Genomic DNA, 15,463 nt, shown 5'->3' with positions numbered 1-15,463 from the left:
TCAGGGAAATACAAATCAAAACCACAATGAGATATCACCTCACACCAGTCAGAATGGCTAAAATCAACAAGTCAGGAAATGACAGATGCTGGCGAGGATGCGGAGAAAGGGGAACCCTCCTACACTGTTGGTGGGAATGCAAGCTGGTGCAGCCACTCTGGAAAACAGCATGGAGGTTCCTCAAAATGTTGAAAATAGAACTGCCCTATGACCCAGCAATTGCACTATTGGGTATTTACCCTAAAGATACAAATGTAGTGATCCAAAGGGGCACATGCACCCGAATGTTTATAGCAGCAATGTCCACAATAGCCAAACTATGGAAAGAACCTAGATGTCCATCAACAGATGAATGGATCAAGAAGATGTGGCATATATACACAATGGAATACTATGCAGCCATCAAAAGAAATGAAATCTTGCCATTTGCAACAACATGGATGGAACTAGAGCGTATCATGCTTAGCGAAATAAGTCAAGCAGAGAAAGACAACTATCATATGATCTCCCTGATATGAGGAAGTGGTGATGCAACATGGAGGCTTAATGGGTAGAAGAAGAATAAATGAAACAAGATGGGATTGGGAGGGAGACAAACCATAAGTGACTCTTAATCTCACAAAACAAACGGAGGGTTGCCGGGGGGAGGGGGTTTGGGAGAAGGGGGTGGGATTATGGACATTGGGGAGGGCATGTGATTTGGTGAGTGCTGTGAAGTGTGTAAACCTGGTGATTCACAGACCTGTACCCCTGGGGATAAAAATATATGTTTATAAAAAATAAAAAAATTAAAAAAAAAATAAATAAAATATTATGTGGATTTAGTTTTATTTTACCTTCTTGCATTGAAGGAAAACCTATAATGAGAATCAAACCATTTTGTTCACTGATACCTGCATGAAGGACTTTCTTTTTCTGAATCTTTTGATTTGAAAGATCCTCTGGTAAGTACAACGTATTTAGGGATGACATTGGTGTTGACTTGACATCAGAATGAGGTTTTGCACATTTTTCTGGGTTTGAAACCATAGAACAGATTTCTTTTTGATGCCTGTTTTGATTTAGACAAAAAATAGAAGAAAAAAAAAGAGGAATAAGAGGAGAGATAAAAAGACAAAATTTCCATCAAGAAGGCAGTTAGATCAATAGAATCATGTTGAATGCTACAAACTAAAGGAGGGGGCTTCCTGTCGTCTGGTTAATTCAAGAATAATCTTTTTCCCCACCCAAAGCAGAAGTGTGAACAGGGGCCCCAATGTGGAGTCATTAGATACGGCTCACATCACAGTTCTGTTCCTTTCTGGCTGTGTGGACACGGTAAAGTCCCTCAGTCTTTGAACTTCATCCTCCTCCTCCTCTAAAAACTGCAGGAAATTCAGGTGTGCACTGACTCTATGGGACTGATGTGAGAATTAACATAAGGGAGAGCCAGTTGTAAATCAGAAAGCCTGACGGAAACCCCTTTCTCTAACCAAAGGGTTGAATAGCTAGCTCTTACAAAAGCCAGAGAAGAGAAATCCTTGCCTTGGACCCCTGTGCCAATATCAGATCACAGGAAACCACTCCTGTGAAGATCTGGGGCCAGGAGGGGCCCTAGAAATGCCTGAGAATCCTCCCAGATCTATCTTTTCTGAAGCTCTGAACATAGCAACCACAGAAAGGAAAGTTTCCAGAACAATCTCCTGCTCCAACACTGTAAAGCATGGCCTCCTTCCTTCACCCTCGACCTGACTGTCTACTTTGTAGACCACCCCCAGTGTTCCATAATCATGTACGTTTGTATGCCCCACCACATTGTGCATCTTGTGATGGAAGGGACTGGGTCTGTATTCATCTGTGCATCCCAGTTTGCCTGGAACATGGTCTGTACTCCACAATGTTGGGAAAAAAAAAAAGGAAGGGACTGGAGGAGATTATGCTGAGTGAAATAAACAAAGCAGAGTCAATTATCATATGGTTTCACCTACTTGTGGAGCATAAGGAATAATATGGAGGACATTGGGAAAAGGAAAGGAAAAGTGAATTGGGGGAAATTGGAGGGGGAGACAAACCATAAGACTGTGGACTGAGAAACAAACTGAGGGTTTTGGAGGGGAGGTGGTGTGGGGTTAGGTGAGCCTGGTGGTGGGTACTAAGGAGGGCACGTATTGCATGGAGCACAAACAATGAATCTTGGAACACTGAAAAAATAAAATTAAATTTAAAAAAAAAAAAGAAAGGAAGAGTGAGGAGATTGGAGGCTGAAATGTTTTTCACCTGGTAGAAAGCAAGAACAAGGCAATTTGTTTTTGAGTGTAGTTAAATCAGTGAATTAACTTTTCCTAATCTTTTTTTTTTAAACATTTTAATTTATTTATTTGACAGAGATCACAAGTAGGCAGAGAGGCAGGCAGAGAGAGAGGAGAGAGAGGAGGAAGCAGGCTCTACACAGAGCAGAGAGCCCGATGTGGGGCTCCATCCCAGAACCCTGGGATCATGACCTGAGCCGAAGGCAGAGGCTTCAACCCACTGAGCCACCCAGGCGCCCCCCATAATGTTCTAAGGATAGACACATGCTACCTGTAGAACGAGGCATTGAGCTTTATTCTTTCTTTATGTTAATTTAGAGCTCTTATTATATAACAGTCATAACCTCGTTTAATCTCCCCAACTCCGACTACCATTATTCCTATGTTGTAGATCAGGAAACTGAGGCTCCACAAGGTTAAGTAACTCGCCTAAATTTACCCAACATGTAATGGTAGGAAGCCTGGATTAAAACACTTCTCTGCATGACTCCAGAACCTGCCTTATCCAGCCCCTAAAAAAGAAATATAAAAAAAGAATGCATCCACTACTCAATGAATGGCAGATAGAGTCAACTGACTAAGCCAACTTCCAAACAATGGCTGGTAAGGTACAGAGGGTAATTCACACTGAGGTGCTGCCCATTTATTTGACTGTTAGTTTACTTGTGCAAATTCTCTGCATTTAGAAGTTGTATCTGAGCTTTTCCAATACTTTAAAAATAATGTTGTAATAGCTCATTATGAGATGGCCCAGTATAACATTTATCATTTTTTACTGATTCCATTGCTCGTGCCCTGCTCCCTGCCCATATTAATGCTTAATTTGCTAACAGGAAGAGAGTGAATTTTGATGAAGATGAAATCCTGATTGATAAATGTATTTTTTTTTTTAAGATTTTGTTCACTTATTTGACAGACAGAGATCACAAGTAGGCAGAGAGGCAGGCAGAGACAGACGGGAAAGCAGGCTCCCTGCTGAGCAGAGAGCCCGATGCGATGCGGGGCTCGATCCCAGGACCCTGGGATCATGACCTGCACCGAAGGCAGAGGCTTAACCTACTGAGCCACCCAGGTGCCCCTGATAAATGTATTTTTAACTTCTTTCCATTAGCTATCATGCTTTAAAATAAAAAGATATCCTCCTGATAGAGTATTTATATGAAGCTGTGATATTTGAGTATCTGTACAATGTTAAATTCTTTTAATAAGATTTGATACCTTTTCTGAGTGTCACATTGGTTCTGATTTTTGTTTAAAAATTACTAATTAGAGACATATCAGAATATAGGGTAGAAAAAAACCTGAGATATTATCTATCCCAAATCCTACCACCATAGCTGCCATTTTAAAGAGGAAACCAAGACTCATCAATGGACAGGTTTGGAGAGAAGTCAGGGATTCACCAACATCACACAGAGTGAAGTCCAGACCCCTGGGCCTCTTAATCCCCGAGTCCGCTCTCCTGCCCTACACAGCACTCCTGCTGTGTTCTATGACTGTTGGGGTTGGGGGGGGGGCCCATCCACAGAGTGGAGTAAACCGTTAACACTGTTCTAAGTGCCATGCAAAGATTCCAGAACTTACATATAAAGGTAAATATGTGGCCTCCTTAAGCCATATGTTAGATAATTAAATTATTAGATTATGCCTTCTCCTTTCTTAAGAGAAATTCTAACATAATCATGCTATGAGATTCTTTAACCCACTGAGCCACCCAGGCGCCCTATGCTATATGATTCTTTACACTAAAGGAAATCCCAAAAGTACTACAGAAAGAAGAGGTGTCAAGCAGAGTGAGCAGAGCATCTGAGAGGACCCCAGTGATGAGGAAAACAGGGGCTTTGGCACACTCACTTATTGTCCCCTTCCTTTTCTCCATTGTACCACCAATCCATGATTAAGGACTCTGAATAAAGGTCTTGTACCTTTTCCAGGTCACTTTGTCCCTGCTCCATTTCCTTAATTAAAAGAGTCAAATCTTCATTCTGCCAAAATAAGATGTAAATATATTGTAAAATTGTATAAAAGAGTTCAAATTTCAAACATTTCTAACAGAAAGTCAACTATATGAGGAAAAGAAGAATTAAAGGATTTCATGTCATTCTCATACTATTCCATTTTAATAAACAGCTTTATTGAAATATAACTCATATACAATAAAGCAAATGCATGTGAAGTGTACCATTTGAAAAGCTTTGACATTCCTTTGACTCCTTAATCCCCATCCCCTACTTCACCCATTGCACCCCCCCATCTCCTCTCTGGTAACTACTGGTTTGTTCTCTACAGTTAAGAGTCTGGTTTTTTTGTTTGTTTGTTTGGTTGGTTGGTTGGCCTCCCTCTCTCTTTTTTCCCCTTTGTTCATTTTCTTCTTAAACTCCACATATGAGTGAAATTATACGGTATTTGTCATTCTCTGACAGACTTCTTTCACTTAGCATAATACTCTTTAGCTCCATCCATATCACTGCAAATGGCAAGATTTCATTCTTTTTTATGGCTGAATTAAATTCCATATCTTCTTTATCCATTCATCAGTTGATGGACTCTTGGGCTATTAATCTGTAATGAATTAATCTGTAATTCAGCTATTATAGCCAATGCTTTTAAATCAGCTGAGGTTTGTTTTATCACCTGTTGTATAGCCTATCTTAATAAGTATACCATGAACACTAGAAAAAAGTTTGTATTTGGCTGTTGTGGTGGGGAGTATTTTATCTGTGGCAATTAGATCTTGTTGGTTGTGCTGTTTAGATCTTCTCTGTCTTGCTGATTTTGCATCTATTAGTTTCTGTCATTTGCTGGGAGAGATGTATTGAAGTCTACAAGTATAATCTTGTATTTTTCTATTTCTCCTTTCAATTGGGGTAATTATATCATTTACATTTAAAGTAATTATTGATGTGTTAAAGCTCTGTTATTTTATTATTTGTTTTCTACTTGTTTCATTGGTCTTGCTCCTCTGTTTCTTTCCCGCCTTCCTTCAGGTTACTTGAACTTTTAAAAAAATAATTCTATCTTGATTTATTTGCAGTGTTTTTGAGTATATCTCTTTATATTGTTTTCATAATGGTTTCTCTGAGTATGGATAGCATATGAGTGAGATTTTTAACAGTCTACTAGCATTAACATTTTTCTATTTCAAGGAAAATATGGAAACCTCACTTCCACTTAGGTCCCTTTACCTTCTTTACTTTTAAATTATCACTGTCTTGAATATCACAGAGTGCCATAATTTTTATTTCAATCACTGAATATGATTTCATGAGGAAAAGGACACTTATTACATCTACTCATATTTTTGCTTTTTCTCCCTTCTTCCATGATGCTCCACAATTTCTTATTTTTCTATTTCCTTTTGCGTGAAGAACTTCCTGTAGCCAATAAAAGAGTAGGGCTTCTAGCAACAAATTCTTTTAATTTTTATTTCTCTGAGAATATTTTTATTTCCTCTTCATTCCTGAAGGATAGTTTTGTCCAAAATATGTGGTCAATGGTTCTTTTCTTCCCACACTTGAAAAATATTGTGAAACTTTTCTGGCCTCCTTGGTAAAATCCACTCTCAATTTGATGTCATTTCTTTGGGCTATTTTAAAGACTTTGTCTTCAATTTTTTAAAAAAATATTTTATTGTGTTATGTTAGTCACCATACAGTACATCATTAATTTTTGATGTAGTGTTCCATGATTCACTGTTTTCATATAACACCCAGTGCTCTGTGCTGTACATGCCCTCCTTAATATCCACCACCAGGCTCACCCATTCCCCCACCATTTCCCCTCTAAAACCCTCAGTTGGTTTCTCGGAGTCCACAGTCTCTCATGGTTCCTCTCTCCCTCCAATTTCCCCCCTCTTCACTTTTCCTTTCCTTCTCCTAATGTCCTCCATGTTATTCCTTATATTCTACAAGTAGGTGAAACCATATGATAATTGACTTTCTCTGCTTGACTTATTTCACTCAGCATAATCTCCTCCAGTTGATGCATGTTGTATGCATGCATAAGTTCCTCCACCCATGTTGATGCAAAAGTTGGGTACTCATCCTTTAGGATGGCCGAGTAATATTCCATTGTATATATGGACCACATCTTCTTTATCCATTCATCTGCAGAAAGAGCCAAGATACCCTTCAACAGACAAATGTCTTTGGTTTTTGAATGTTGAAACACAGTGTGTCTTGGCATGGATTTCTTTGGGTTTATCCTCTTTGGAGTTTACTCAGCTTCTTCAATCTGTATGTTTTTATCCTTCACCAAATTTAAGGAGTTTTCAGTTATTTTTCCATGTAGTCTTTCAGCTCCCCTTTCTTTCTTCTCTCTGGGGAACTCCAATGATACTAATGTTGGATCTTCAGTTATTGTCCTATAGGTCCCCATGGTTCTGGCTTCTTTTGTTGTTGTTGTTGTTGTTTTTCAGTATATTCTCTCCATTGTTCAGACTGGCTAAATTCTATTGTCAGACCTCAAGTTCACTGGTAAAATCAAGTCATTTCCACTCTCACCATTGAGCCCACCCAGTGGGTTTACTTGCTATTATAGCTTCCAGTTCTGTAATATCAACTTGGAAATTTTTATAACTTCTACATTTTCACTGATATTTTCTATTTGCTCATTTGTCTCCATAAAACTTATAATTGATTGCTGAGGCATTTTTATGTAGGTTCTTTAAAATCTTGATCAAGTAATTCCAACATCTAATTCATCTATCTCAGTGTTGGGATCATGTGATGGTCTCGTCTTGTTTAAGTTGTGATTTTACTGTTTCTTGGTATGATGAGTGATTTTTTTACTGTATCCTGAACATTCTAGCTATATTGCATTATGAGAGTCTGGGTTCTATTTTTGTTGTTGTTGTTTTGTTCTGTTATATGTATTTTTAAAATTTTTTAATTTTCAGCATAACAGTATTCATTATTTTTGCACCACACCCAGTGCTCCATGCAATCTGTGCCCTCTATAATACCCACCACCTGGTACCCCGACCTCCCACTCCCCGCCCCTTCAAAACCCTCAGATTGTTTTTCAGAGTCCATAGTCTCTCATGATTCACCTCCCCTTCCAATTTCCCCAACTCCCTTCTCCTAACTCCCCTTGTCCTCCATGCTATTTGTTATGCTCCACAAATAAGTGAAACCATATGATAATTGACTCTCTCTGCTTGACTTATTTCACTCAGCATAATCTCTTCCAGTCCCGTCCATGTTGCTACAAAAGTTGGGTATTCGTCCTTTCTTATGGAGGCATAATACTCCATAGTGTATATGGACCACATCTTCCTTATCCATTCGTCCATTGAAGGGCATCTTGGTTCTTTCCACAGTTTGGTGACCGTGGCCATTGCTGCTATAAACTTTGGGGGTACAGGGCGCCTGGGTGGCTCAGTGGGTTAAGCTGCTGCCTTCGGCTCGGGTCATGATCTCAGGGTCCTGGGATCAAGTCCCGCATCGGGCTCTCTGCTCAGCAGGGAGCCTGCTTCCTCCTCTCTCTCTCTCTGCCTGCCTCTCTGCCTACTTGTGATCTCTCTCTGTCAAATAAATAAATAAAACCTTTAAAAAAAAACATTGGGGGGTACAGATGGCCCTTCTTTTCACGACATCTGTATCTTTGGGGTAAATACCCAGGAGTGCAATGGCAGGGTCATAGGGAAGTTCTATTTTTAATTTCTTGAGGAATCTCCACACTGTTCTCCAAAGAGGCTGCACCAACTTGCATTCCCACCAACAGTGTAAGAGGGTTTCCCTTACTCCACATCCTTTCCAACACATGTTGTTTCCTGTCTTGCTAATTTTGGCCATTCTAACTGGTGTAAGATGATAACTCAATGTAGTTTTAATTTGAATCTCCCTGATGGCTGGTGATGATGAACATTTTTTCATGTGTCTGATAGCCATTTGTATGTCTTTATTAGAGAAGTGTCTGTCCATGTCTTCTGCCCATTTTTTGATATGATTGCTGTTTTGTGTGTGTTGAGTTTGAGGAATTCATTATAGATCCTGGATATCAACTTTTTGTCTGTACTGTCATTTGCAAATATCTTCTCCCATTCCATGGGTTGCCTCTTTGTTTTCTTGACTATTTCCTTGGCTGTGCAGAAGTTTTTGATTTTGATGAAGTCCCAAAAGTTCATCTTCGCTTTTGTTTCCTTTGCCTTTGGAGACATATCTTGAAAGAAGTTGCTGTGGCTGATATCGAAGAGATTACTGCCTATGTTCTCCTCTAGGATTCTGATGGATTCCTGTCTCACGTTGGGTTCTATTTTAAAGCTTTTATTTTAGCTTGCAGTAACCCTGTTTAAATTTAGCATGTGAGACTTTAGTCCTACTTTTGTGGGCTCTTGCTCCAATGGCAATTTAATTTTCAGAGACTTTTTTATATTATTTTGGTCTTCTTTCAATTTGGTGTTGCTGGGGCTCCCACTAGTCTCTGCTGGTGCTGTCTGAGCAGGGAAAAGGAGTTTCCCCTAGTCAGACTGCCAGGTGTTTCTTGGTGCCTCTACAACTAGTGTCCCCTGGGTGACCTGTGTCACTAGGTAGCTTAGGAGGCATAGGAAGACAGTTTTCCTGGAATGAACCCCTTGCTCTGGCTGAGGTCTTCTTGCCTATTTTTCCCATACACTCTGATGCCTCTGTGCAGAGAAGAGTCTCAGATCTGTGGGAGAAAAGAGGCTTCCAAGACTAGGCCACTTGTGGCTGTGTCTCTTTGGCTAGTCTTGACCACCTATTCCAGTGAACCTGTTTTTCTAGTATACTTTTTAATACGTTTGGGGACTCTTGCAGCTATATTTTACTTTATTTGGGGCACAACTGTGTATCTAGTGGATTTTTTTTTCCAGTTATTTTCATCAAGGCAGGCTGCGACAGTGTCAGGAGTTCAGGAATTGGAAGTTCAGTTCTCTTTATGTAGGCCAGTAATCTCTACTTTGTTCACAGTGAGAGATCCTAAGGGTAGAGAATCAGAGTACAGAGTAGCCCCAGATAGCACTGCCTCCTTTGGTCTTAATGTTCCTGAATGGGGGCTGAGAATCAGCTCTCCACTCAGAAAGGACCACAGTGGGGGTTACTCCCCTTTCACACTTCATTTATTTTTATTCTGTTGGGTGTTAATGGAGGCTCAGCACCCTATGGACCCTCATTGGCATCAGGGACAGGGGGAAAGTGGAGCATTGTCTATCTGTAACTCACAATTCCTTTTTCTTTTTCACTGATGTTGAGTGTTTGTGGAAGTTCATCTCGTTGCTGAGTCCCACTGAGATGAGGGCTGAAGCAAAGTACAGTAGTGACTGGACCATCCTCACATTGCTTTGTTAAGTCTTAGAAATGCCTGGTGGGATAGAGACCCAGTTTGCCACTAGACTCCATGGTGGGAGAATCAGAGCACTACTGTCTTCCACTGGAGAGGGGATGGACAATAAGCTTCCTTCTCAATCTTCTGATACTATCCTAGCATGGGAGTTAGAGCACCACCTACTCTATCAGGGTCTGGAAAATCAGCTTTCCATTCAGCCCTACTCACACTACTCTGACAGTGAAGGCTGGAAGATTAGCTCTCTGGTCAGTTCCTTGATACCACCTGGCAGAGGGATCAGAGCACCATCACTTACTTCCCAGTAGTGTGGAAAATCAGCTCTTTGTTCAGTTCCACTCAAATCTCAGGGAAAGGGGTGCAGTTTTTCCATTGTTATATGGCTGGATTATGGCAGATATTGTTTAAAAGGTTTTCTGGGGCACCTGAGTGGCTCAGTGGGTTAAGCCTCTGCCTTCGTCTCAGGTCATGGTCTCAGGGTCCTGAGAATGAGCCCTGCATTGGGCTCTCTGCTCAGTGGGGAGCCTGCTCCCCCCACCCCTCTCTGCCTGCCTCTCTGCCTACTTGTGATCTCTCTGTCAAATAAATAAATAAAAATCTAAAAAAAGAAAACAAAAATGGTTTTCTGTTTTTAGGTCACCTTCTTCCCAGTCCTTTGACTAGAGAGAATAAGCTTTCCTTGGGTCATTTTTTTTTGGTCTGTGTCTATTACAGATTCCAGATTGGAGGGTTCAGCAGTGCCCTCTCTGGGATATATGGAAGGCATTAACAAATCCCCCAAGACTTATTGTCATATAATCCTTAAGTTCTGAGGCCCCCAGGAAGTCCTCCTTCTTCTTTTCACCTTTCAGAGTATTCTTATGCTTATTTGTTGTGTTATGTCCAGGACATTTTTTAGCTTAAGGTGTAGGACCTAGGAGGAATGGGACTATACCTTTGTTGTGGGAACTGGAAGTCCCTCCAGTAATTTACCTTATAATTATATGCAAATAACAAGGGGAAAAAAGCCTTACTTATCTACCTATGCATTTACCATGTAGCTATCCTCCGGTTTTCATTCCTTAGTGTATATCTGTATTTCCATCTGATATGCTTTTCCTTCTACCTGAAGTACTCGCTTTAACATTTCTTATACTGCAGGTTTATTGGTGACGAGTTCTTTCATTTTTTGTGTATCTCTGAAGTCTTCATTCCACTTCCCTTTTTGAAAGATATTTTCAGGGTATAGATTCTACACAGAGCCTTTTTGTCTTCCAGTACTTTAAAAATATCATTCCGCTATAATTCCACATGCATTGTTTCTGATGAGAAATATGCTGCTAGTCTTCCCTGTGTTCCTCTGTACCCATTTGTCTTCTTTCACCCTATTCGTTTAAGACTTTTCTCTTGTCATTACTTCTGAGAAGTTTAATTCTGATATGACTTGGTGTGATTTTCTTCATGTTTCTTGTGCTTGGCATTCATTGTGTTTCTTGGGTCTGTGGGTTTATAGTTTCCAACCAAACTGGAAAAATTCTGGCACTATTGTTTCAATTACGTATTTACTAGCCTTCCTGAATTTTTCCATGGCTCATTTATGCCCTATTTTCTGCGGTTTTGTTTGCTTGTTTATTGCTTTAATTCTCTTCTCTGTGTTACATTTTGGATAGTTTCTATTGCTGCCTTGCAGTTTACTAGTGTTTTGTTCTGCAATGTCTTACCTGTTGTTCCTCATATTCCATGTATTTTTTTTACCTCATATATTTTAGTTATCACCTCTAAAATTTTTATTTGTGACTTACTTATATCTTTCATGTCTCTTCCTTTTTGAACACAGCAAACACAGCTACAATAACTGTTTTAATGCTCTAATACTAACATCTGAGTCAGCTATGCATATGTTTTAATTTTTCTGTTTGCTTTTTCTCATTATGGACCTTATTTTCCTGCTTCTTTATATACCTGGTACTATTTGATTGGATGTCAGAAATAGTCAATTTACTTTTTTGGGTAATGGATATTTTTGCTTTCTTATATTTATTCTTGGGGTTTGTTCAGGGATGCAGGATAAAGTTTGAGTCTGTCAGGTCTTCATTTAAGGTTTTCTAAGCAGACCTGGGGCAGTATTTGGTTGTCCCTACTCCTGAGGCAAAACCCTTCTTTATACTCTACCTAATGCCTACTGGATGATGAGGTTTTCCAGTCTCGCTGGTGGGGTTATAGTCACTATTCCGTGCTCTGTGTAAGCTCAGAGAGGTCATTGTTCCCTCAATCCTTTCAAATGATTCATTCCCCAGACTCTGGTAGTTTCTTCAAATATAAGCACTGATTGATATTCTGGCCTGTCCTGGATTTAAAGTGATTCCACAGGACAGACAATAAGACCAAAAAAAGTTCTCTAGAAGAGAAATCTTGAAATGTATTTCCTCAGGCCAAGATTAAAGGACTGGAGAATATAATTTTATTTACTTTCTCCCATCAGCCTATTGGAATGAAATGCTTTATCAGATGGTCCCAAGGTTATACAGTCTGAGAGGTCAGGAGACAACTACTTAGGATCTGAATTTTTCTTAAGTTTCCCACAAATCCCTGTAAACAGCTGTGGTTAACAAACTACAGGTAGGGACCTTCTGGTAATGCTTGTTAAAAACACAGATTCCTAAATTTGGCAAAATGTTGATAATTATTGAATCTGATAATGGGTATATGGGATGGGGTCCACATACTCTTCTACTTTCGAGTATGTTTGAAACTTTCCATAATAAAAAAAAAAAAAAAAACCTAGAGGAAAAACAAAATATATTAATTAAGATTCCTGTGCCTCTATGCCTAAAGCCTAATTTAGCAGCTCTGAAGTATGACCCAGGAATCTGCATTTTCATAAATGCCTTAGTTCAGATGGTCCTTGGACCACATTTTGTAGTACACACTTGGGTGATTTCATTTGCTCAACTTGTCTTTATGGTAGCAATTTTCTCAATTAAGTTATTGTCCACTGGCCTCCAGTCTGTAATGCCCAAATTAATGAATACTCTCTTATATTAAGATCTTACCTGAACAATCCCTGGAGGACACAGATCCTTACAGCCAAAATTATAAAAATGGAACTCTCCCCCAGTCAAAGAAGCAAGCTCACTCAAAAATCCATTTGCAATCTCATCATTGTAATTGAAGGAGATGGTGTAAATAGGAATTTTCTGAAAAACTTTGACTTGGTCTATAACCATTTCAGGTGGCTGAAATGATACATTTTGAGGGGGAAACAGGGAGATGGAAAGTGAGAAGAAAAGAAAGAAAAAATAAAAATGTGAAAATCCTTAGTATTTGCTATAGATTGTGAGATTCTCAACTAGTAATTCCTTATACAGTGATGAATGGCTTCTTGGAAAGGTATCAATTCAATTCAATAAACAAAGCAAACACTGCCAGATGGTGAGAGTATGAAGACCAATGACTCAGCCCTTGCCTCTACAGGCTCACAATTTGGTACAGAAACAATTGTTGAAGAAAGATGTGACTAACCAAATCACCATTAAGTGCACCTGAGCCTAGAGTTCATGCTTTTAAAGTGCTGAGCTATACTTTAGAGCACTGAAAGCATCAGTGGAACACATGGCTATTGGGATTCTACAGAGTGAAGCTACTGGATCTCAATATGGCTTCCCAAGCATCTACTTGAAAAGAGCATTTTCCAGCTTCAGGTAGATGATGGTCATTGTGTCTCCCAAGTGAAAGAAGAGAGAATTATTGAGGCACTCTGCTGTGAGTATAACATAGCAGTTAATAATCCTCACAACAATCCTGTGAGGTAGTTAGAAAGATGGATAGTTGACTACTAATATAAATTCCTCTCATCCTTTTTTACTGTCAGAACCCTGGTTTTCTTTTCATGACAGCAATGTGCCTAGTTTAAAACAAACAAACAATACACACATAGAAACTCATCTTCTGACCCTCTTTTGCATCTAGAATTAGCCATCTGACCCAGTTCTATCCACTGAGATATAGGCAGAAGTCCCAGGGAAGATATCCTTTTCTCTAATAAAAAGGCAAAGATTTAGCAACAATGACAACAACAAATCTAATGTCCTTCCCCTTCCCATCCTCCATCCCGCTGGAAAACAGACACTGCCTAGAGATAGAGTAGCCATTTTGCAACAAGGAGGATAGAAATTATAAACAAAGATGGTGGAGAATGAACATAAAAAGAAGGTTATTTTCTTGGAGACCTCTTGAGTAGCTCTAGAACCTAGACTACCTATGCTGGGCTTCTTATTCATAGGACTATAAATCTCTCCATTGTTTCAGCCATCATTTGTCTGCTCCTCTACTTTTATCCCCAGTAATACACAACTTTACTTGGCCCAGTAGTTAAGGGCCCCACATACAGAAGGAGAAACTGAGACTCAGCAGGGCCATCAAGCTCTTAAGCCATAAGTCTGGAATTCAAAGCCAATTTTTAGTATCAGAAGCAATGCCAGACTGTTTGTTCCCATCATTTGCAATAAAATAGTCTCTTGGTAAGGACTCTCAAGTAATGTTTATATCACCTAACCCTCAGGAAAGAAGAACTGATTAATTCCCCTGCCGTCTCTCCACCACACCATCATCCGAGTTCTCAGCCAAGAACCTTCAGAAACTGCCTCTGATTGGCCTGCCCCCATTTCCTCTACATTTCTCAGTGCCAGGAGACCCTCTTTGATTAACCCAACTTGCTGGCTCCTTCACCCAGTTCCATTGTCCACTTATAGTTTCTATCATTTGGCCTTTAACCCTTCCTATATTTGGGTTATGTGTCCTGGAAAGGCAGAGTGAAAAGGGAGACACACCACTGGCTGGCCTTGTGCAGCTCACACACTGCCCAGGAAGTGGTTGGTTAAGTGGTTCCCCAGGTTCTGGTCTCATTCTAGCCACCACTTACACACAGCTTCAGTCTCTGTGTCTGGCTCCAGCATTGAGACTGGCCCTACCCCTAAGCCCACCTCCACCTCTCATCCTTTTTCTCTCCTCTCCCCTCTGGACATCAGCTGTTTTCTTTCTTTCTTATTTTTTTAAATGTTCATTTAGCCAGCATATAGTACATCAATAGTTTTTGATGTAGTGTTCAATGATTCATTAGTTGCCTGTAACACCCAGTGCTCATCAGAACACATGCTTCTAACCAAATAGTAACCTAAATGAGCTGACCCCAACCAGCTTGTCAAATGCAAGCCGCCTCCTCTTCATTCAGTTTAGCTTCTATTTCTGAATACCTACTATGTATTGAGCACTAAGAGCTCTGCTCGTGCTGTCCACCTCTATCCTCTCCATAACCCTCTGAGGTGGGTGCTATTATTGTCCTTGTTTCTTACCAGCGAATCCTGGCCACTGCCCCTGATACCAGACTGGAGATACTAGTTCTAAATTCTGCTAATTTTATAGCCTTTAAGCCAGGAACTATTCTTATACTGACTTAGAGCTGAGATATTTGGAAAGGGAAAGAAATTAACATTGATTTAATATTGACTGTGGGTGCCAGGTACTGTGGGTAGCATTTTCATCTGTTCATATGCTGCCTGACATTACTTCATATATTTATTCGTTCATTGCCTATCTCCCTATAAAATATAAGCTTCTCTGAAGATAGGCACCTTGTTCATCTTGCTTACTACTGTATCCCAGACTGATAGCAGTGCCTGGCATATACAAGGTACTCAATAAACACCTGTGGAATGCATTCATGGGGAATGTCATGGGACATCATACTCCAAGCAAATTTGTGAGTAGGGAGTATTGGTTTTGAGCCACAGATGAGGAAATTCACAGTAGAGAACTTGCCCGAGGTCATTCAGATGAACCATGCTGGGGTGAACTTCCAGCAGAGATCTCTAGCTCCAAAACCATTTCTACCATTC

At 40.0% G+C, this 15,463-nt stretch overlaps 1 protein-coding gene across 2 annotated transcripts in view; it reads right to left on the bottom strand.

Moving 5' to 3' along the window:
• Window positions 1–15,463, bottom strand: part of VWA3B (von Willebrand factor A domain containing 3B) — a 242,905-nt gene that overhangs the window by 103,290 nt on the left and 124,152 nt on the right. For both annotated transcript variants that reach the window (XR_009344834.1, XM_059134682.1), the window contains exons 14-16: window positions 12,623–12,805; window positions 4,143–4,273; window positions 894–1,051 (exon numbers count right to left, since the gene is read on the bottom strand). Coding sequence is in view for 1 of the 2 variants with exons in the window: in XM_059134682.1 (XP_058990665.1) it covers window positions 894–1,051; window positions 4,143–4,273; window positions 12,623–12,805 (472 nt within the window). In the remaining variant the exon portion in view is untranslated. The remainder of the gene's footprint in view (window positions 1–893; window positions 1,052–4,142; window positions 4,274–12,622; window positions 12,806–15,463) is intronic.

This window comes from Mustela lutreola, chromosome 9 (assembly GCF_030435805.1).
Source record: "Mustela lutreola isolate mMusLut2 chromosome 9, mMusLut2.pri, whole genome shotgun sequence".
NCBI classification, from domain to species: Eukaryota; Metazoa; Chordata; class Mammalia; order Carnivora; family Mustelidae; genus Mustela; species Mustela lutreola.
Note: the sequence above shows the minus strand (reverse complement) of the source record. Positions and strands in the feature narration are given on the sequence as shown.